Genomic DNA, 23,127 nt, shown 5'->3' on the forward strand with positions numbered 1-23,127 from the left:
GATCCACGTTGGGGCTTCCTTTCCTTTCCCCTAATTCACCATGAGCTCTTCTAGGGCAGGGATGTGGTATCCTTCCCTCCCCTTGCTCCCCCCCCCCTTGCAATTGGGGCCAAGTCAGGAAGGAGTTTGTGGAACTAATCTGTGGATTTACTCCCATTCTCAACTGAACAACCTTTTGATTTCTTTCCCTTTGAGCCCCAAGGGATACTATCTTCCAACTTACTTCTAAGGATCTCTCCCAACTCTTTGCACCCACATTCCCAAATGCCACCCTAGTTCAGGCCCACAGAGAATCTCAGGGCCTGTAGAAACCTCAGAAGCCATCGAGGTCAACCCTTAATGATACAATAATTCATTACGCAAGATCCCTACTGGGTGGTTGTCCAACCCTTGCCTGAAGACCTTCACAAGAGGCTAATTCCCTCCCTCCAGAAGCAGCCCATTCCATGTTGAGACAGGTCTAATTTTTAGAATGATTCTCTTTACCTCAAGCCTAAACCTGCCTCTCCACAACACTCCCCCTTTTGCTTTTATTCCTGCCCTCTGGGACCCAGAAGAACAAATCTAAGTCTTATTCTACAGGATAGGCCTTCATGTACTTGACCCAACCATCACCTCATCAGGCTGCCTGGGGAATCATAACAATCTAGTTGGTCTCATCAATCCATCCTGAATGTGTAATCTTCTTACAGTGCTGATCCATTAAAACCTTCAGCCCTTTCCCTCTCACCTCCTACTTCCCACTGATTCAAATGTAACTATTGATCCTGGCATTCAAGGCCCTCCATAATCTGATGCCATTTTTTCCTTTCTCATATCACTTTTCTTCAAAGAATCTATGTTTTCAATTACTCTGGGCAGTCCTCCATCCCTTGTTCTGTCCTTTCTCACCTCCAGGCCTTTTCTTAGAAGGTACTCCATCTACTGAAACTATTCCCAAGAAATCCCTCCTCTGGTGGCCAACCTTGGTATAATGAGCATTAGTTAATATGATCCTCACAGAACCCCCACATAATCCATCCTCATGTTCTCAAAGCTTACTCAGATCTGGCAGATTTTGTGCTCAGCAAGCAGGGCCTTCCAGATCCCAGGCTCACCTCCAGGCCCCAGGGAGGCATCAGAGGAGGAGATGGAGCTGAATAGTGGTGTCCTCAAACAAAGGGTCTTTAAGTTTCTCTGCTCCCTTTCCTACTAAATGCTGGATGACCACAAGTATGTGGAAGGAGCTACCTGTTGGTAAGAAGTATCTAGAAAGCAGACTCCAAATTCTCTGCAGAAAGGCATTGACTGCTGTTGCTGGTTGAATCCAGCACATCAGAATATCTAAGCCATTGCCTCCAATGGTGCCAAGACCCACACTTCACACAGGGGGAATTTGACTGCCTTTCTGAACCATTCTAGGCACACCTACGAAGTCAGACGTAGGATTACTCATTCATGGATGAGAGATTCGCCCTCCAAAAAGATCTCAACAGGCTAGAATAGCAAGCTGGAGTTAACCAGATGGGAAGGGAAAAAAAAGAAAGAAAAGGATATACTAGGAAGAATATTGAGCCTAATGTCAGAAGGCCTGGATTCAAATTCTGTCTCTGACATATACTAGTTAGGTGACCACAACAAGCCCCTTCTTTTCTCTTAGACATCGCTTCCTCCCTTCTGAAGTGATAATCCTTAACCTACTTATCTCACAGTATTATAAAGAGGACAGCTCTTCTCACTGTAAAGGAGCTATAGGAAGTGGAGTTCTTATTATAAATGTTAAATCCTGCTCTCAGAACCAAAAAAATCAGTTGCAGAAGGAATTGCTGAAGGAGATGTATCTAAAAAAAAAACATCGTAAGTGAAAAAGACCTGGGGGTTCAAGTGGACCTCAAGCTCACTATGAGTCAGCTGTGTAACTCGATATCAAAGCCAAAAGAGCTCATGCTAGTCTGGTGATCCTTTGTCTTGGTCAGACTGTGTCCAGAGTGTCATAGTCAGTCAAGAATGCCACATTGTAGGAATCTCATTCACAAGCCAGAAGTGTATGACCAGGATTAGGAGAGAATTTGGTACCATTCCAAGAAAATATTGATTGAAGAAACTAGGAATATTTAACCTGAAGAAAAGAGGACAAGAAGGAGGGGGTATTATCACTGTCTTCAAGTATTTGAAGCCACTATTGTGTAGAAAAGGAATCAGATTTTTTTCTGAAATAAGAATCGAACAAACAGCAGAAATATTAGCTAGGTGGTAGATACAGTAAATAGAGCACTGGCCTTATCGTAAGAAAGATCTGAGTTCAAATCCTGACTCAGATGCTAACTGTGTGACCCTGGACAAGTAATTTAATCTCCCCCTGCCTCAGTTTCCTCACCTGTCAAGTGGGGATAATAATAACATCTACCTCACAGGGTTGTTATGAGACCCAAAGGAGTTATATGTAAATCACTTTGTAAACCTTAAAGTATTATACAAATAACTATTATGTTGGCTATTACATTACAGAAAGACTGATTCCAGCTCAGAGTAAAGGAAACTTACTGATTAGAGCTGCCCAGTCATGAAAGCAATTACATCAAGGAAGTAATAAATTCTCCATCACAGTAATTAATTAATGTTTTAGAAATGCTTATTGATTGCACCTTTGCATCAGATCTCTATTAGTCGGATTCTCCAATGGTCTCTAATTTTTTTCCTTCACATTTGAACAAGGCTGAGCAGTTTTCTATCTTCCACCCTAAGCAAACCTTCTTCCAATTCCCTCCATCCTTTTATCCAGACTGCTCCCACAGCCTCTGTTCTTCCCTCCCTTCAAAATTCCACCTAAAATCAATCCCCCTACACCAGGAAGTTTGCCCAGACTACTAAACCCACTGGGCACCAACCATACCATTAGTTTCCCCATAGTCTTATGGTTGAGGCTTTTACAGCCTGTCAGGAATGGAGTAACCACAGGGAGGGAGGGTGAGGGGAACTGGCCTGGGTGTCAGCTTGGATCACTGCTTTTGAGGTGTCCTGAACTGTTCTATGCACTTGCTTGTGTTTCTTTGTTTATCTCTTGCTGGAGAGGGAGGTGAAATTAGATCTCCCGTCAGCTGGAAATTAAGGGATTGGATTGGATGATCTTTGAGGTCCCTCCTAGCTCAAAATCTCCTGTTCCTAAGATGCCAAGGGATCAGCAATGGTATGAATGGAACCCTACAAAGCTGCCAACCAGTCAGGAGGCCTTCGGATTGGCTGAGAATGATCCTGGGGTTGGAAGAATGGATCCATGAGCTCGAGCCAGGGTGGGATGAATCCAAAATTTAGCTTGGGGGTATTCTAAAGAGAAGAATGTTTTTATTCAGTGTTATGAGGAAACGGCCAGTCCAAGAGAAGAGGAAATAAAATCTTAGGTCCTTAGCCTAATTTTATAAAAATAGATCACATTTATAGCTCACCTTAGGGTTGGCAAAGCACCTGGCACGGGCTATATCACAACATCGCTGAGAAGCGGATGCTAGCATTATTCCCATTTGGGGGATGAGGGATCTGAATCTCAGAAAGGTTAAGTTAATCTCCCAGGGTCAGCAAGTATCTGAGAAAGGATTTGAACCCAGATCCCCTTGATTCCAAATCCAGCATTCTTGGTACTATATGATATTGCTTTTAGGAGTTTTTGAAAGTTGAATCATAATCTATGACTTGGATGGCTTTTAGTGCATGAACATCTATTGACTTTCCCCTTTTGTATTACTATAGTATGCTTTCTAGTTCCTTATGAATAAAGTCCTAGAAAATATCCTCTCTCACTTCTGGAGCGTGCAGATTCAGAGTGGAGGAAAACTGGGAAATGAAGACCACACCAGATTACCCAGGGATGGTGGCAGTGGCCATGGCAGATGAAGAAAGTGGGACCAATAATTGGGAATCAGGTGCAGGAGGTCTCTAAAACCAAGATGCCAAATAGGCTCGGGAACCCAGAAAATCATGAACAATTTTATTTAGTAGAGCCCTGGATCTGAACACCCAGGACTCCTGGACTGACTCCAAGAAGAGAAGCTGGTGGCCCAGGAAGGAAACATCTCATCAAGGTTCGAGACCCAAGGCAGGATGCTTGAATCCAACACTACCTCAAGCTGCATTTGGGTCATAACAACTACAGATTTCTAACCAGTCACTAGTGGGAATTTCTCCAAAATGGCATAGTTCTCAGGCTGCCATATATAGACTAAGAGCCCTGTGGAAGAGTCTGTTGAAATGTAGTAATTCACTATCTCCTTTACCAGCTTCACTTAGCTATGATGATTCTCATAGGCAGTAAGAAACTGCACAGAGAATTATTAGAGTATGTCAGCCCTGAAGGTACTTAGAACCTAGGCTCTCTGGAGGGTACTTAAGATGCCAGGGCTGGAAGGGACATTAGAACACAGAACACAGACAATCAGAGCTTTAGATCACAGACTTTCAGACCTGGGGAAAGACCTCAGAACCTAGAACAGAGAATGTTGGAGCTAGAAGGGGCCACTGAGATAATCTATTTTGGGAGATTTTAATCTGTGGTCCATAGATCACCCCCTCTCCCCCAAGGGGTCTGTAAACTTGAATGGGGAAAAAAATCACACCTTTATTTTCACTAACCCCTAACTGAAATTTAGCATTTCATCTAATTATTTTTAAATGATTCTGAGAAGGGGCCCATAAGCTTTCCCTGACAATCAAAGTGGTCCTCGACACAGAAAAGGTTAAGAAGCCCAGATATAGTCCAACATTATATTCTGAGATCTGAGATCCAGAAAGTTTCAGTGATTTCCCTAAGAAGGTCACATGGCAGACCCAGAACTAGATCCCAAATCTTCTGGTCCTCAGACCAAGACTTTCCCCAATCTATATTTAATATTTTGATGATAGCTAGATGCATTTTTCTCATGAGTGACCATGTCCCAGGCAAACCAAAGTAATGAGTCACATCCTTGAGAACATTCTGAGTGAGGATGGGGTTGAAAGAGGCCCTGTTTTGTGGGCCTTTTCCTGGGGGGACATAGAAGCAATGGCCTGAGCCCCTAATCATTTGGGCCCAGGGTTAGGCCAGTCAGTTTAATAGATGGCCCTTCCCCTCCCAGTTCCTCCTCCCTATCCCTCTTTTCTTCTTCCATATACAAATCTGCCCCCACCCCTGACATGTGAGCTCAGCTATCCCTGAAGCAGGTGCAGCTCCCAAGACACTCCCAAAGCCACCCATCCTCCCTCTGTCATTCTGTCAACTGTCACCCACGACACTGGATGCCCACAGCCCTTTGTCAGAAAGACATCCAGTAAAGGAAAGTTTCACCATCTCTCCCAATGGCCCATCCCATCACTTCAGCCTGGGCTGAGGTTTGCCACTTAAATCCCTCCCCATGCAGCTGGGGTCCAGCCTCTTATACTGCCCTGCCTGAGCCTGGTAAACAGCTTATCCCTTTTAAGATAAAAAGCCCCTCCCCCATCAGCCTGCAAGTTCAAACCAAATCCCTCAGCCTGGCTTTCTAAACTCTTGAAAATTTGGGTCCTCCTTCCTTTAAGACCCAGTTCAAAACCCCCTTTCTCTAGGAAACCTTCTCCCCCATAAAATAATGGGCTTATAATTGATGATCTCCAATGCCCCCCAGCTCTGACATTCTAGATTCTAAGGTCCTTCTGAGTTCCAATATTCTATGTTCCAGCTCTGACATCCTATGTTCTAAGGGAGGAAGAGAAAGGGAGAGGGACAGAAAGGAAGAGAGAAACAGAGATACACAAAGGCAGTGAGAACAGGGGTCTTGACATCGGGAAGCCTGAACTCTAATCCCAGCTCTGACACCTGAAAAACTCATAAAAATTCACTCTGAATCTTAGTTTCTTCATCTATAAAAAAGGGGGGAAAACAACTTCACAGGGCAATTTGTGGGGAAAGGATTATATAAATGTGTTGTTACTGCTGTTATTCTCCTTATCTCCTCTCTACATGGCATACAGAAGTTCCCTGGTCTTCCAGGCTGATTATTCATCCTTACCTTTACTCTCACCCCCAGACGAATGAACTACTACTGAAGGGTCAGCATCAGGAGAGAATAAGGGATGGTGGTAGATTAGAGGCAAGATTATGGACTTTGATGACTCCTGGTGGTCAAGTTTGGGTGAGGGACTGTTGAAGGGAATTAGGATCATTCTCGTCCAAGAGGCTGCCCTCAGACACCATCCCTGCCCAGGAATAACATTTCTTTCTCTTCTTAATGCCTCTCCACACTTCATTTTTTCCAAAGCCCTATTTCAGCCATGCCATTGAACTACTGAGAAGTAGTGGAGGAGGAAAGGAATATTCTCTGCTTGACAGATGGAGAAAATTGAGCCTTAGCAAGAGGGAGTGACTTTCCCAAGAAAGAACCAGGGCTATAGCCAAGGCTGGAACCCAGGTCTCCTGCCTCCAGTCTAGGGCTCTGACCACCATATGCTTCTGTCTTTCTCTATTACCATTCTGCCCTCTCTTAGACTAACAGTAAGGGAAACTGAGGCCAAAAAATTATACAGACATTTGCTTATATTGGAAGATTTTATGGGAAAGAGACCTATGGTGCTATTCTAGGAAAAGAAGGATGAATCCAGTAAAAGGACAGCAGGAGCCAGGAGGGAGCCAGGGCTCAGACATTCCATGTCTCTTGTTCCCTTAAATATTCTAAGACCTCCTTCCATCTCTGGCATTTTAAGTTCTGTGTTCTAAGATCCCTCCTTGCCCTCTGACTGTCTATGTTCTCAAGTCCCTTCCAGCTCAGACATTCTATGTTCTCTATTTTAAAGCCTTTCTTAACACTGACCTTCTATGTTCTAAGGTTCTTCCCAGCTCTGCTATCCTATATTCTGAGACCCTTCTCAGTTCTGACATTGTATGTTCTATATGAGGCTGAGAGAATCTATTCCCTACCTAATAATAACTCACAGCTCATCCTCTCCACTCCTGATACCCATCCCAGTCTGAGGAATGGTAATAATTCCCTTGTCACCAGGGTGACTCATGATCCCCAGACAATGTGATCTGTAGAGGGGAGGCCTGATTCCTCAATCTGAAGTGGTGGACACTGTCACCCCGACATTGCCTCCCATATTTGGTCAGAATATGTGACCCACAGGGCTAAAAAAAAATAATGATAACTTTCATTTCTTTGAGATTTATAAACCACTTTTTCTGAATAATGAGCCTGTGAGGTATTTAGTGTAAATATTACTGCCCTTATTTCACAGAGAAGGAATCCTAGGTGAAATAGTTGGCCCAGGGTCACATAGTTAGCCATTGTGGACACCAGGAGCTGAACGTTAGTCCTCCAAACCAACAGTCTTCTCCACCATGCCATGGTATCTCTTTAACTCAATTAGGCCATGAGAGCTCCTTGGGTGGGGCCAAGATGAGAATAAGAAGTCCATAGGTTCTAAGTTCTTAAGACAGAAGGAACTCTAAAGAATTAATTCTTCTATCTCCCTAGGGAGAGGGACAGAGCTGGTAGTAGGGGGACTAAGGAGGATGAGAAGAATCAGAGAAGGGGGTTTGGCCCCAAGGGCAAAGAAGGGGGGACAGGGGCATAAAATGACAACAATCATTCCCATTTCTCTGGAGTTCTAAAGTTTACCGAGCACTTTCCTCCTACCAACTCTGCGGTGGAGAAATTATAAGTACTATTAGCTCAGCCTGGTGGCTAAGGAAACCCAGTGGAGATGGGACCCAGGTGTCAGAGCCAGAGCTCATGACCCCCAGCGCAGGCCTCTTTCCAGGCTGCCAGAAAGCCCACTGCCTCACCTCTCACCACCACCAGCACAGAGCTGTAGGTCTGTCCCACCAGGTTGGAGGCTGTGCACGTGTAGAGCCCGTTGTCAGCCTGTTTGCAGAAGAGGATTTTCAGCACGAAGTTCTCCTGCTTGTCCTCGTAGATCATGTGCCTGCGGCCCTCCACCACCACCTCCCCGTCCTTCTTCCATATGGTCTCGGGCTTGGGCTCCCCAGTCACGTAGCAGCTCAGGCGAGCGTGCTTGCCCTCGGTCACAGTGCACGTGCGTGTGCCCGCACTGGTCCAGCGCCCCAAGCTGGAGCTCAGGCCCGCGCCTTCCGACCGGATCTCCTCCCGCCGCTTCTGCAGGTGGCTCAGCAGGGCGGTTGTCCCGGAGGAGGCATCGGTGGCCCTGGGACCCAGGAGGGCCTTCTCGTCCACCACGAGGGCAGCGGCGGCACTGGTAGACCCGATCGGGTTCTCCGCCAACACGGTATAGGTGCCGCCATCGCGGGGACGGGCGCCCCGGATCCGCAGGGAGCTGTCTTCACCCCGAGCCTCAACCTGCACTCGGTGGAAATCGGGCGACGATGGCTCGCCCAGCCGCCGGCCATCTTTCGTCCAGCTGACAGACATCGGGGGGCTGCCCTGTACGCGGCAGCGGAAGGTGGCATCCTCCCCCACGCTCACCCGGATCGATGTTGGCCGCAGGAGGAAGTAGGGAGCCAGCTCGGCTCGCATGGTGTCCTCGCCCACCTGCAGACTGACCGCCGCAAAGGCCTCTCCGATGGAGTTGCGGGCCCGGCACATGTACTGGCCGCTGTCCTCCAGCGTAAGGTCCACGATGGTCAGGCGGTACAAGTCACCCTCCTCGGCCATACGGAAGCGCCCGCCGGGGGCTACGGGCACCTGGTCTTTCTCCCAGCTGACCATCGGGACCGGGTTGCCCACAATTTGGCAGCTTAGGGTGGCATCTTTGCCCACTGACACCAGGAAAGCCTTGGGCCGGGTGAGGAAGCGGGGTGCCCCACTTCTGAAGGTGTTGTAATCCATCTTGGCTTCCTGGAAGAAGAGGAAAACAGCAATAAACATGGGTGGAAAATGACAAGTTTGATTATAGGACTTAGAGCTGGAAAGGGACCCCAGAAACCACCAAACCCAACCTCCTCTTTTTAGAGATGAAGAAATTGAGACTTTGCTTGCCATCTTGGGGTGGGGGTAGGGGAGAGATTGGAAGAAAATTTGTACCTCAGAATCTTTGGGAAATGAATGTTGAAAACTAAAAAGTAAATTAAAAAAAAAGGTATTGAGATAGACAAGTTTGTCCAAGGTAACTCAGCTAGTAGTCGGAAGAAAGGAGAATTTGAATTCAGGTCCCAGTCAACACCAAATCTCCATTTACCAGGATTCCTAAAGGATATTTACCCAACGAGCCAGATAGGGTGAGTGGTGGGCACATTCTTTCCTCTCTCCTGGTGAGGCCATGCAGGGTCAGTCTCTGGAATCCCCCCTCAGGCTACCTTCTCCTCTTCCCCACAAAGTCCTGCCCCTCTTGGTAAACTATACCTCCTGTCCCCATCACTGCCAACCCCAATCTGAGACATATGCCTGGCCTGACCCACTCTGACTGGTGGAGAGAAAACCCTAATTTACTCCTTCCACTTAGCGGTTCTTTAAGAATTACAACCTACTTTCCTCACAACAATCCCACAAAGGAAGCAGCCAAATATTGGATAGGCAGCTTAGGCCAGTGGGAAAAATGCCAACCTTAGAGTCTAGAAAGACCTGGGCTTGAATTCTGACTCCAACATTTGCCAGTTTTGTGACTATAAAGAAGCCCCTAAACCTCCCTAAAATCTCAATTTCCCCATGTGTTAATGGGAAGAATGATTAATAATACTTCTAGTATTTTATTTGACAGGGTTATTGCCACACTCACATGACACACTGGATGCAAAGTATTCTGTGAATCTCAAAGCTATGTAAGTTCAATTCAATAAATATTTCTAAAGTATAGTTACAAGATACTGTTCCTGTGTTAGGACCAAGGAAAACAAAGAAAAAACCCTCCCTACCCTCATGCAGCTTACTTTTCTTTTTTCATTCTCCATACAGAGAAGTAAATATAAGGTCATTTGAGGGGGTGAGAAAACACTAATAATTGGGGGGAAGGACTTCACAAGTAGGAGGCAGTCCTTGAGCCGGACTTTGAAAGATGTCCAGGATTTTAAGATAAATAGGTAAGAGGAGGAGACAGACAGACAGACACAGAGACAGAGATAGAGACAAACTTCTGGGCAGTGAGGACTGATTGTGCAGCTACAGAAGGTTCTTGATGGCAGGTAGAGCTCAGGAAACAGTAATAATTATATTATTATTTATATAGCATCTCAAGATTTGAAGAACACTTTTATTTGTTATTTGACCGTCACAACAACTTTGGGATGTAGGTGCTATTATTATCTCCATTTTCACAGATGAGGAAACTGAAGCAAACAGAGGTTAAATGACTTGCCCAGGGTCACACAGCTAGTAAATGTCTGAGGCTGGATTTAAACTCAGGTTCCCCTGAATCCAGGTCCAGCTCTATATTGACGGGATCTTTGGAAGGGGCAGGATAGGGAGGTTAATGTGAAATGTGTGAAAAAGTAGATGGAAGCCAGATTGTGGAAGGCTTTTAAAATGTGAGGTGGAGGAATTTGTTTTCTTTTTTATCCTAGAAACAATAGGGAGCCACTGAGAATTTTTGAGGAAAGGAGTGTCATGGTCAGACAAGTGCTTTTGGATAATCACTTTGCCAGCTGTACGGACAATGAATTAGAGAGGGACGAGGGAAGCAAGGAAGCCAATTATGAGACTATTGTCATAGTCCTAAGAGAATGGTGATCAGGGCATGAACCAAGGTAGTGATGAAGTCAAGAGAAGGGGAGGGAAGGGACAGTCCTTGTTGAAGAGAATCAATAGGACTTGGCAATTGATTGAAAATCAGGAGTGAAGAAGAGGGAAGCATCAAGGGCGCCTCTACGGTTGGGAAACAACCTTTCAATCCCAATCTTTCAGGTTCCCAATCTTAGATTAAGGTGACATCCCATTTTGATTGGGATGTCACTGTCACAGAAATAGAGAATCTTGGAAGAGTAATGCTTGTTGACTTGTTAGAGGGAAAGATAATGAGTTCTATTTTGGACATGAGTTTCAGATATTAACTTTATTTTTTAAAAAATCTGGACCTGTGACTTCATCAATGTAGGGAGCTACCTAGTGAGCAAATTCTCTTTACCGATACAAACCAGCAGATGTTTTGTCATTTTTAATTTTAGACAATTCCATGAGTGAGGGCATTGAAAGGTTAAGTGATCTGAGCAGGGTCACATAGCCAGGATGTGTCAGAGGCCAAATTTGAACTCAGGCCTTCCTTAACTCTGAAGTCAGCTCTCTATTGATTACCCCAGTGTCACTGTCTTCTTCTTCTTCTCTCCTCTTTTCCTTCTCCTTCTTCTCCTTCTCCTTCTTCTTCTTCTTGTATTAATTACCATTCTCAACAAACAGGTGGTTCAGTGGATAACATGACTTGCCCAAGGTCACAAAGCTAGAAAATGACTTAGAATTATCTATAACAGGATATTGGAGATGGAATGAAGCCCAAACCACAATTTTGCCCCACAATGCTGAGTATCCTCAACTCAGCTTTCTCTTGAAGACTCTGATAAAGGGGTCTTCACCCACTACCACAGAGCAGTCCTACTGTGAGGATCCATCAACTGTTTGGAATCTTTCCTTCACATAGAATATAAGTCTATCCCTCTCCCTCTTTCCCTGGAGGCAACTGGGGGAGATATAAAGTGAACGGGGGCAGAGGGTAGATTGCAGATGTGCACTATGCATTGGATAAAGTCCTGGGGCTGCAGTCAAGAAGACTAGAGTTCAAATCCAGTCTCAGATATTTGCTAGCTGTGTGAACCTGAGCAAGTCACTTAACCTGTTTGCCTCAGTTTCCTCAATTGTAAAATGAGGATAATAATAACACCTTCCCAGGGTTGTTGGGAGGATAAAATGAAATGCTATTTGTAAAGCACTTAGTGCATTGCAAGGCACACAGTAGGTACTTAATAAGTGTTTGTTTTCTTTCCAACCATTGCTCCTAGTTCTGCCCTCTGAAGTCAAGAAGAACAAGTACATTTCCTCTTCCCTATGCCAGACCTTCCCATCCTTGACAACAATTATCACTCCCCAGTCAGTCTTCTCATCTCCAGGCTAACATCCTAGTTGCTTCAACCGATTTTCATAAAGCATGAGCTCAAATATTTTGAGCATCCTGGTCACCCTTCTCTGTCTTATCAAGATCCTCCCTAGATGTGGCACCCAGAACTGAACCCAACAGTGCAGATGTGGTCTAATTATGCCAGCATACAATAAGACTTTCAAACCATCGTCATCCTGGACACCATGCTTCTCTTAATGCAGCCAAGGATCATAAGGGTGTTCTTTAATGCCACACTATGCTGTTCATTCATATTAAATTTTGCAGTCCACTGAGACCCCCAGATCTTTTTTCAGAGGAAAGATTGTCTAGTGCCAGTTTCCAGCATTGTACATATGGGGTCTATTTTTTTTTAAATCCAGAGTAAAATCTTCCATTCATCCCAAAAAATTTCATCTTATTAGATTCAGCTCAATATTCAAAACTTGTTGAGATCTTTTACTGATCCTAACTTTATCATCCAGGATGTTAACTATCCCTCCAAGTGTTGTATATCTGTCAGTTTGATAAATACAGATCTTTACCTTCATTCACACACACACACACACACACACACACACACAATCAGTCAAAAAGGTGAATAACACAGGGACAAAACCTGAAACATTCCATTAGAGACACCCTTCTAAAATGAGGCTTTTAATGACCACTCCTCAAGATATGAAAAGACGCCCCCACTCCATTCCTTTGCAGAGGTAGGAGGTGAGGGTACATTACATACACTTTCAGATTTTTTCAATGTATTGATCAATTTTGCTGATTTGGAGTAGTCCCTTTTTTTTCTTTAAAAATTACTGTTACTTATATGGGATGGCTGTCTGGGAGGCAGGAGGAGAAAGGATGCTGAAGATGTGGGAAAAAAAGCCAGATATCAACAAAAATATATCCCCTGAAAAACTCTACTCCTCAAAAATCAGCTTCCCAAGTTCAAGGGCAAGAGCCACAATCAATAGGTTGCCTGAGAAAGATCATGGGGTTTTAGTGGACTACAAGTGGGACAAAACCCAGCAGGGTGATGTGGAAGCCCAAAAAGATAGTGTGGATCTGAGATTGCATAGACACAGTTCTTATAAGAAGGAGCTAATCACCAGACCACATTTGGAATATTGTGTTCACCTCCAGGTGGTCCATTTTAAGAAGGACATTGCTGAACTAGAAGGCACCCAGAGGCCAACCAGGAATGGCAAAGTCTATGTCATATGAAAGTCTGTTGAAGAAACCAGGGAGGAAGAGATGGTTGGGGTGGGGTGTGATAACCTTCAAGTTATTTGAAAGGTAGTCAGAAGAAAGAGAGATTTCTACTAGTTCTCTTTGGTCTTGGAGGATAAAACCAGAAGAAATGGGGAGAAGGTGCAAATTTAGGCTTGATATTCCCATAAATGCAACTGGCCTCTTAAAGAAGGAGAGGGTCTTAAGGGAGAGATGGGATGGTAACTTGTCAGGTATAGTATAGAAGAGATTCCTTTTTGGGTATGGGTTGGACAAGATGGCTATTGAGGGCTCTTGCCATTCTGAAACTCTAACCTTCTGTGATTGTTTGGTCCTGGCCATTCAGTCTGTTCCAAATTCACCCAGTCTCTACTGTCTAGCCCACATCCTTCTGTCTTGGCCACAAGAATAGTGAGATGCTTTGTAAAGGTCTCATTTTAAAAAATTAACAAGGGGCAGCAAGGTGGGGCAGTAAATAGAGCACCATCCCTGAAGTCAGGAGGGCCTGAGTTCAAATCTGACCTCAGACATTTAACACTTACTAGCCATGTGACCTTGGGCAAGTCACTTAACCCCAATTGCCCTGCCTTTCCCCCTCCAAAAAGCAAAAAAAAAAAAAAATTAATGGTAACTACAGCATTGCCTTGATCCACTAATACAGTAACCCTGTTAAAAGGAAGGAAATGAAATTCATTTGGTGTGACCTATTCTGGATGAAGCCCTGTTGGAACTCTAGGCGATCACAGCTTCCTTTTCTAAATGTCATTCACTATCCCTTTAATAAAGGAGTAAGGATAACAGCTTACATTTTGGTAAGTTTACCAAGTTCTTTTCTCACCATCACCCTTACGGTAGGTGGGATAAAGCTAATTATCTCCATTTTGCTGATGAGGAAATGAGCTCAGAGAGGACATGTGATTTGTCCAAGGCCTCCCAGTACCAGGTTTCTGGACTACAAGTCCATAGACAATAGAGTGAGGGCGTGGGGAGGAAGAGACATTCCATTGGAAGAATTTCTAAATTCTCCCCAGCTCACCATCACAAACCATTCCTCAAGTCAAGTGGGTCTCCTCAGGGTTCCCAGTATATTTCAAATCCATTTCCAGTCCTCTAGTTGGAGGCCTTGACTCTCTATCCTCAATCCCCCAGACTATCTTCTCCCTTCCCTTCCTCTCTACCCATCTTCTCAGGGGCCCTCCCTGACCACCCAAACCCACACTGATCTCTACCTTCTTCAGACCAGAAAATCCTGACCAGAAAATCACCTGAATGCCAGCCTACCTTTCTTAATATAGACAATCATAATGCTCCATGCCTACCAAGACCCTTTCTTTGTTGTGTGTCAATCAAGAAGGTCCCCTCCTCACTGAGGCTGCTGGTTTTACTGAGATTACCAGTCTGACCTCCTGTGCCAAGCTATATGCATCACTCAGAGTCTGTAGCTCAGTCTACCTTTATTAAATTTATTGGAGACAATCCCTACCAGACGGGGGGGGGGGGCTCCCAAAGGCAGGAACCAAGTCTCCAATCACCACACCAGACATCTGGGACTAGGAGAGGGGAGCACTATCTGAAGAGATGTTTTGAAGGAATGTGTGGGGACTAGAAGAAGGAACTTAGGAAATCCACCCCCCCTGGAGCTAAAGGGGATGTGGTAAATCAAATGCCACTGGCTCAGGATGAGCGTGTCCTGGCTCTCTCCTTGGAGAGAAGGGCTAGGCTGATTGATTGGAGCAATTATCCCCAATTTTATTCCTGAGAAAAAGCATCCATGTAGTTCATGGCCTAGTGAGGCCAAGAGTATAAGTGTGATTCTAAATGATCTCTAGAACCTCAAATGGAACTCGGGGTTCTATTAGAACTGGACTCACAGACTGAACTCTGGCCCACACAAGGATGAACTGGTAAGGGTCTGTGGATGGTTCAGTGTGACCTATCCCTGCTATCAAAGCACCAAAGAGTGCAGAGCTTCAGGGTCTGAGCAGGAGGAGAAAGGGCAGGGGGAACAGCTTGCTCTCATATCATTCTAATCCTATTTAATCCTTCAAGAGAGGAGGCAGGCTGAGCCCTTTTCGGTGTGAGTGCTGGGCTGGCTAAAAAAGGGGTTGCTGACTCACTGTGCTTCTGGTAGTTTCTGCTCTCAGAGGGGACGCTGGGCACTGTTGCATGGCAGGCTAACGGTGAGACCAGACCAAGACCCTGCACCCCTGACCTGAGCCGAGAAGCAGCAAGGGCATCACCCGGCTGAGTGTGCAACATGCTCCTAGCAGGCCTCTCCATTCCCATCTCTCTCCCAGTGCCTCCAGTCTTCCTCCTCTCCAACCCATCGTTCATACCCTCCTCAGACTAACCTGCCTACACACTGATCTTGTCATCACACAGTGTCTCTTGTAGAAGAAGAGTCCTTACAGACCATCACAATCAGCTCTTATTGTGGAAAGGAAGACACTGAAGCCCAGAGAGGCTAAATGATTATACCATGGAGATGAGAGAGGGGGAGAGACGGAGGGAGGAAAAAGGACAGAGAGAGGGGAGAAAGAGAGGGAGAGAAGGAGGGAGGGAGAGAAAGAGGAGAAGGGGAAGAGAGAGGGAGGAAGAGATGGGAGAGTGAGAGAAAGGGAAAAAGAAGAGGAGAAGAAAGGAAAGAGGGGGAGAGAGGAAGAGAGGGAGAGGGAAACAGAGAGAGAGGGAGGGGAAAGATGGGGAGGGGGGAGGAAAGGGAGAGGGGGAAAGGGAGAGAGAGGGAGGGAGCAATGGAGGAAGAGGGAGGAGGGAGGGAGAGAGAGAAAAAGAAGAGGAGAGGAGAGGAAAAAGAGAGGGAGAGAAGAAGAGGGGGAGGAAAGGGAAAGAAGAAGAGAGGGGTAGGGAAGAAAATGGACAGAGAGAGTGAGGGAGAAGGAGAAGGAGAGGGAGAGAGAGACAGAGACAGAAACAGAGAGACAGAGAGAGAGAGAGAGAGAGAGAGAGAGAGAGAGAGAGAGAGAGAGAGAGAGAGAGAGAGAGAGAGAGAGAGAGAGAGAGAGAGAATATTTTCTAAGCGCCTACAACATGCCAGGCACAATCCAGGCATTGGGAATACAAATAAAAGCCAAAAACCCAACAGTCTCCAGCCTCAAGATACTCGCCTCCTACTTGGGGAATAAAACACATAAAGGGAGCTGGAAAGAGGGTGTGGGGGCCAAGGCTGTTGCCAAGAAGGTGAAGTCCAGAGAGTGAAAAGATTGTATGGTTTTGCACCTAGTGGTAAAGCTAGGACTCAAACACCCAGACTTTTTGGCCAAAAAAGCCCCCCAGGTCTTTTCCCACTAAACTGTCTTCTCAATGCTGCTCAAAACCCTTCAACAGCTTCCTGCTGTCTACCCAATAAAGTTCTAACTCAGGCTGGCATTCAAGGCCCTCCATCATCTGGTGCCAGCTTGCCTTTCCAAAGTCATATCCCCTTACTCTCCTTCATGAATTTAATGCTCCAGTCAAACTGTGCCTCCTGCCACCCCCACCCCCCCTTAGCCCCTGCTCCTTCCTGCTGACATGCCCTTCCCTGCTCACTCGGTTGCTTCTTCCTGGAATGGCCTTCCTTCCCCCACTTCACCTGCTGAATTCCTCCCCATCCATTCACACTCACCTCAGTTGCCAGCTCTTCCAGGAAGCCTTCCCTGATCTGTTTCTGACTTCCCCTCCCCTAGCCTACCTACAGCTCTTCGAACTTGTCTGATGCTGGCTCTCAATAAAAATAACTTTTTGACAATGAAAACCACCCATCAAAGAAATGTGTTCCCTTGTCAGGAGTGAGTTCCCTGTCTCTGGACCAGACTGGCAAAATATCCGTAACATGGCCTCAGAGAATTTCTGGAAGCACCAAGAGTTTAATGGACTTGTCCTGTCATGGAGAAGATTCTTGCTCAGGCATCAGCCTGACTAAACACTGACTGAGTTTCCTTCAAGCTTCTGTGACCCCAAGAACAATTATACAATAAAAGTCAGAGTGTGAAAACTGCAAGGGACCTAATAGGTCATGTAGTCCAATCCCTTCATGTTCCTAATGAAAATAAGCTGAGAACGTGACTTGCCCAAAGTCTCACCTTGTTAGCTCCTGGAGAAGCCAGCACTAGAGCCCAGGTTTCTGTCCTCCCACTACACCACCCAGTGATTATATGAAGTTATTAAACATAAACAGTGAGTATTAATATATCAATCAACCAGTATTCATTATATTATCTCGGACACTTTTCAGCCTCTCCAATGCAGTTGCTCTGAGCAAATGGTGACACCCTCCAGCAGTTGGGGGGGGGGGTCTGTTATCAGGATTTCTTTTCCTCATTGGTCTGAACCTATGATTTCATTTGTCTAGGACATTTCTATTGTGAAAAGCTTCTCCTCCGGGACGGCTAGGTGGCACAGTGAATAGAGCACCGTCCCTGGAGTCAGGAGGACCTGAGTTCAGATTTGACCTCAGACACTTAACACAAAAACTAGCTGTGTGACCCTGGGCAAGTCACTTAACCCCAATTGCCCTACCTTCCCCCCTCCAAAAAAAAAAAAAGCAAAAACAAAAAAAAAGGAAAGAAAAGAAAAGCTTCTCCTCCAATACAGATCACACATAGTCTATAACTCTGAGAGTCAGAGATTCCAGGGTGCCAAAAGATTCAGTGACATGTCCATAGTCACACATCCAGCTTGTCTCAGAGTCAGAATTTGAACTCAGGCATTACTGACTCCAAAGCCAGCCTTCTATCCACCATATCATGCTGCCTCTAGTCACAAGGACTGTAGAAATACAAAAATCATAAACATCTCAGCGCTAGTTGAAATTTTAGAAGGAAGTTTTTCCTTAGGCAGAGCCTAAACCTGATCCCTTTTTATTCTCATTGGTTGCTTCTAGAACCAAACAAAACAAATCAGATTCTTCTTTCACATGTCTGCCCTTCAAATACTTGAAGACAGCTACGATATGCCCATAAGTCTTTTCCAACCTGAATAAACTAGCTCCTTTTGCCAGTGCTCAGATAGAATGTTCTATAGCTCCTTTCCCATCTTGGTCACAATACTCTGAACACAAAGCAGCTGTCAACACCCTTCCCAAAATATGATGCCCAGAATTGATCACAATCCTTCAGATATGACTTGATTGGGAAAAGGACAGCGAGAACCCAGCTCAGTAGCCCAGGGGATAGAGTGCAGGAAATCAGGAAGACCTGATTTCAAAGTCAGCCTCCAACACTTATTAGCTGTGTGACCCTGAGCAAGTAATTTAACCTCTATCTGTCTCAGTTTCTTCAACCATAAATTACTATAACAATAGTACCTACCTAATAGCACTTAGCATGGTGCCTGACAAATAGCAGGGGACTAATGAATGCTTGCTCCCTTCCTCCTTATAGATTTAGAAATGAAAGAGACACGAGGAGTGATTTAGTCCAACTCCTTATTTTACAGATAAAAGCACTGAGGCATCAAAAGAGAAAGTGGTTTATTTAATATGGCACAGGTAGTATATGACAGAAGCAGGATTCAAACCCACATCCCTTAATTCCAACCAAGTCTAGTGCTGCACCTTCTGCAGCTTCTCACAATGCTTCCATTAATGGAGCCTACAGTTGTGCTAATTTTTGGAATGGCATGTGTCACTGCTGACCCACATTAAGCTTGTGGTTCACTAGAAAACTCTGTTTTCACTCAAATTGCCATTTGGCTTCATCTTCCCCATCCTGTGCTTGTGCAGCTGAGGTAGTAAGTGTCTGAAGTCGGATTTGAACTCAGCTCCTCCTGACTCCAGGGCTGGTGTTCTATCCACTGAGCCACCTACTCGCCCCTAACAGCTGATTTTTATAATTCAAGCGTATAGCTTTGAATTTATCCCAATTAGAAATGTGGCTCAGCTTCTGCCTTCTGCTCCTAAATTCTCTAGTCTAGACTCACAGGAACAAGAACCAGGAAAGTGTTTCCTCTTCTCTAAAAGGACTATTAAAGTGAGGGGGAATTCTTTCAAAACAGAGATGGCAGATTTGTGAGGTTTCCAGTCACCTCCAGTGTGTTGAAAAGAGCACTGGATCTGAGGCCAAAGGAGATTTGGATTAAAATCCCAGTCCTGATAAATGTGATGGATCCTAGGCAAATTTTACCTCTCCAAGTCTCAATCCCCTCATTGGTAAAATCAGAACAATAATAAAACTTTTGCATCAATATTCATCAGTGACACTGATCTATAATTCAGACAATCAGAGATTTAGAGCAGTAAGTGGCATTAGAGGAAATTTTGTCAAACCCCCTCATTTTACAGATATGGAACTTTAGCCCAGGTCACAGTGGCTGAGCCAAGATCTGGACCCAGGTCCTCTGATTCCCAAACCTCTGTTCTTTCCACCATGTCACAAAACATCCCTCCCTTTGACTTCATCCCCTCCTTTGCAAGATTGCCCTGATAATCATTTTATACTGACTCCTTTCTTGATGCCTATAAACATGTTCAGGTCTCCACTATCTTTAAAAAATCCTCACTTGGCCCTATCATCCCCCTCAGTCTATCCCCCTATATATCTCTTCTATCTTTCACAGTTAAGCACCTGTTATCTACACTTGCTATTTCCACTTCTCTCAATTTCTTAGCTCCTTGAAATGTCTCCCAATCTCATTGTTCAACTGAAGCTGCCCGCTACAGAATTGCCAATGACGTAATTGCCAGAGCCAAGGGTCCCTTCCCAATCCTCATCCTTCCTTGCCTCTTGGTGGTGTTTGACTGCCCTTTCCTCCTGGACACTCTGCTCTCTGTGTTTTGGTGGTACTGTTCTCTGCTGGTTCTCTTCCTATCTGTCTGACCATGCCTTCTCGGCTTCCTTTGCTGGTTTACCATGCACATTATGCCTGCTAATCGGGAGTTTGCCCCAAAATGTGCCCTAGATCCACATCTCCTGTCTCTTAATATTATCTTTCTCTTGGTCCCCCTTCTTGGCTTTACCTTTCCCTGGTTTAGTTATTTAGGACCATATTTCTCTCATAAAAAAAATTTTGGGAAAGTGTGTTCTTTCTTAGTTTTTGGGAAAAAAATTAGTATAGAATAGGTATTAACTTCTTTTTAGACCCTTGATAGAACTCATCTATAAATCCATGTGGAAAATCCAACTGTCTCATTTTGCAGAGGAAGAAACTGAGACCTAAAGGGATGAAGCAACTTTTCCAAGATCATATTGCTATTAAGTAGGGATCTGAACCCAGGCCAAGCAGTCCCAGATCCAGGACTCTTTCCATTAGATCATATGTAAAATCCAAGCATTATGAGACCAAATCTGAATGGAAAAAAAACAACAATAACAATACCCTGTTTGACTATACCCCCAAAGAGATTGAAGAAAGAGGGAAAACCCAGATGTAGAAACATATTTCAGAATTCCTTTTTGTTTTAATAAAGAATTGGACATGGGAGGGGGCAGGCAATGCTCATCCACTGGGAAATGGTTGAATAAATTATGGTATGTAGATACAATTAATTATTTAAATGAATATAATAAAATATCATTTCAGCATAAGAAATTGAAGTTTCAGAGAAAGTTGGTATAACACTTGTATGAACTTATACAAAGTGAAGTAAACTTCTGAAGCCAAGAGAACAATTGTAAAGGAAAATACCTTTGAAAGACATAAGAGTTCTGATCAACTCAATGGCTAACCATTATTCAAGATGACTAATGATGAATCCTGGCAGAGACAGGTGATAGCTTCAAGGTGCATAATGAGACATTAATTTTGACCAATTTGGGAATTTATTTTGCTTGACTATGTATACTTGTTACAAGGATTTTGTCCTAAATTTAAAAAAAAAGAAAAAGAAAAACAACCCTACCTTAGATAATGCCTAAACTATGATTTAAAAAAAAATGTCCATTGAAATTTAGCATACACTCCTTCTCACTGCCAAACCATTTTCTTGCTCTTCTGAAAACTCATTATCTCCAGGAAGCCTGATTGGTTCCACCCCATTCCACTCAATCTTTAATTTTATGTCCCCTCGACCTGTCCATGTTTCTGTCAGACCCATCAATCATTCCATAGATCAACAGGTATTTGTTATCACTTACTGTTTAGCAGACCTGAAGCTGGGTATTTTGGGAAACAAGGAAATGTAAGACACAATTCCAAGTTTCATAGGAGCAGAGGATTTTTAAGCAGGAAGAGGCCTTGGATTTCATCTTGGTAAAAGGTTGTAGGATCACAGGACTTAAAAGTGAACAAGACCTCTCATTTGTCAGTCCTTATTTTATAGAGGAGGAAACTCAACCCTAGAGAGAGGGAATCAGTTGCCCATTAACATACAGAGAGCTCCCTGTGGAACTGAGATGAGAACCCAGCTCTTCCAACTCCCAGGTGGACATTCATTCCCTTTATGCTACACTACCCATAGACTCATATGATATTAGAACTGGAAGAAATCTTAGATATTATTTAATCTAACCATCTCATTTTACAAAGCTGTGTGACCCTGGTCAAGTCACTTAACCATGTTTGCTTCCGTTTCCTTATAAAATGAGCTAGAGAAGGAAATGGCAAACCACTCTAGTATCTTTGCCAAGAAAACTCCAAATGGGCTCATGAAGAGTCGGACATGACTGAAATAACTCAACAACAACAAAATGCACTGTGCTGGGGAGGGAGGACATGATAATCATTAGCATGTGGTCTCTTTCTTCATGGAACTTTGAATCAAGACAGCATATCAGAAACAGAGCCAAGCAAGACGTCTACACCAGTACTACCTCAGAGTGCCCTAATCACTGGTGCCTGGAAAGGGGGATGGCCCTCTTCTCCTGTCTGTCTCTCAGCTTGGACACCTATATGCTTCTTAACCTTTATTTTGCTGGTCTGATCACTAATTTATATCCAATCGATCACTAAATCCTACTGACTATAATCTTCCAAACCCTCCCCGTTCCATCTCTTTTCATGCTGTTTGCCACCTGCCTGCCTCAGACCTCATGGTGTGATTAGTTCAGAAGTAGGGTGGCCTAGGGTAAAGTGTGCTGGAGTGGGAGTTGGGAGACATGAGTTCAAATTGTGGCTTAGCCACTTACTAGTTACGTGACCTTGGAGAAGACACTTCCCCTTCCTAAGGCTCAACTGCCACTTCTATAAAATGAGGAGTTGGAGTTAAGGAGACTATCTAAGGTCCCTTCGGGCTCTGAACCTCACCTGTCCTCAGCAGGTCCTGCCCCTGGGGCCCTTTCCTCACTCTTCCTGGAAAGGGGGGACATTGCAGAGCTCCCTCAAGGAGCAGGGGCCACCTGGGGCCACCCCCTCTCCCTTCCTTCCTCTCGGTTTCTTTTTATGTGTCTCCCCCTTAGATTGTGAGCTCCTTGAGGGAGGGAATTGTCTTTTGGCTATTCTTTGTATCCCCGGGGCTTAGCACACTGACTGACACGTGCTTGGTAAACGTTTATTGACTGATATTCTCTATTTGTTTTTAAAATGGACAACCCCTACCTTTGGCTCCTCTGTCTGTGGAAGTGCCAACGAGGGTGACCCGAAGTTTTCCGTCCCTCAGCCTCACATCCCCGCTGCTGAAAATGCTCTCTCCTTCCTCACACTTCTCACAGCACTTTTTTCATACCTCCCCTTTCCACTTATCTCACTCTCCTTTATACAACAATTATCTATACACGTTTCATGCAGCAACTAGACTGTAAGCTCCCTGAAGCCAAGTGCTAGATTGGTTACCTCTTTTTCTCCCTAGTACACCCAATAGAGGACCTCATAAAGGACATTCCTCCTTGACATTGGCCCCTGCTGTATACACAGCTATGAACAGTAGGCACTCAAACATTGTCTCTATCATGCTTATTTGTGAATCTCCTTTCTTTGTCTATCTCCGTGTCCCTGGGTCTCTTTCTGTCACACACACACACACACACACACACACACACACACACACACACACAC

General features: G+C 44.7%; 1 protein-coding gene across 1 annotated transcript in view; it reads right to left on the minus strand.

The window, feature by feature from the left end:
- Positions 1-23,127, minus strand: part of OBSCN (obscurin, cytoskeletal calmodulin and titin-interacting RhoGEF) — a 319,253-nt gene that overhangs the window by 292,317 nt on the left and 3,809 nt on the right. Inside the window, exon 2 of the mRNA XM_069095842.1 lies at positions 7,766-8,795. Within this exon, the coding sequence (XP_068951943.1) occupies positions 7,766-8,786 (1,021 nt within the window). The 5' untranslated portion in view covers positions 8,787-8,795. The remainder of the gene's footprint in view (positions 1-7,765; positions 8,796-23,127) is intronic.

The sequence above is a fragment of the Petaurus breviceps genome, unplaced genomic scaffold (assembly GCF_028583685.1).
Source record: "Petaurus breviceps papuanus isolate PSGF00001 unplaced genomic scaffold, PetGlider_PUasm1.0 227, whole genome shotgun sequence".
NCBI classification, from domain to species: domain Eukaryota; kingdom Metazoa; phylum Chordata; class Mammalia; order Diprotodontia; family Petauridae; genus Petaurus; species Petaurus breviceps.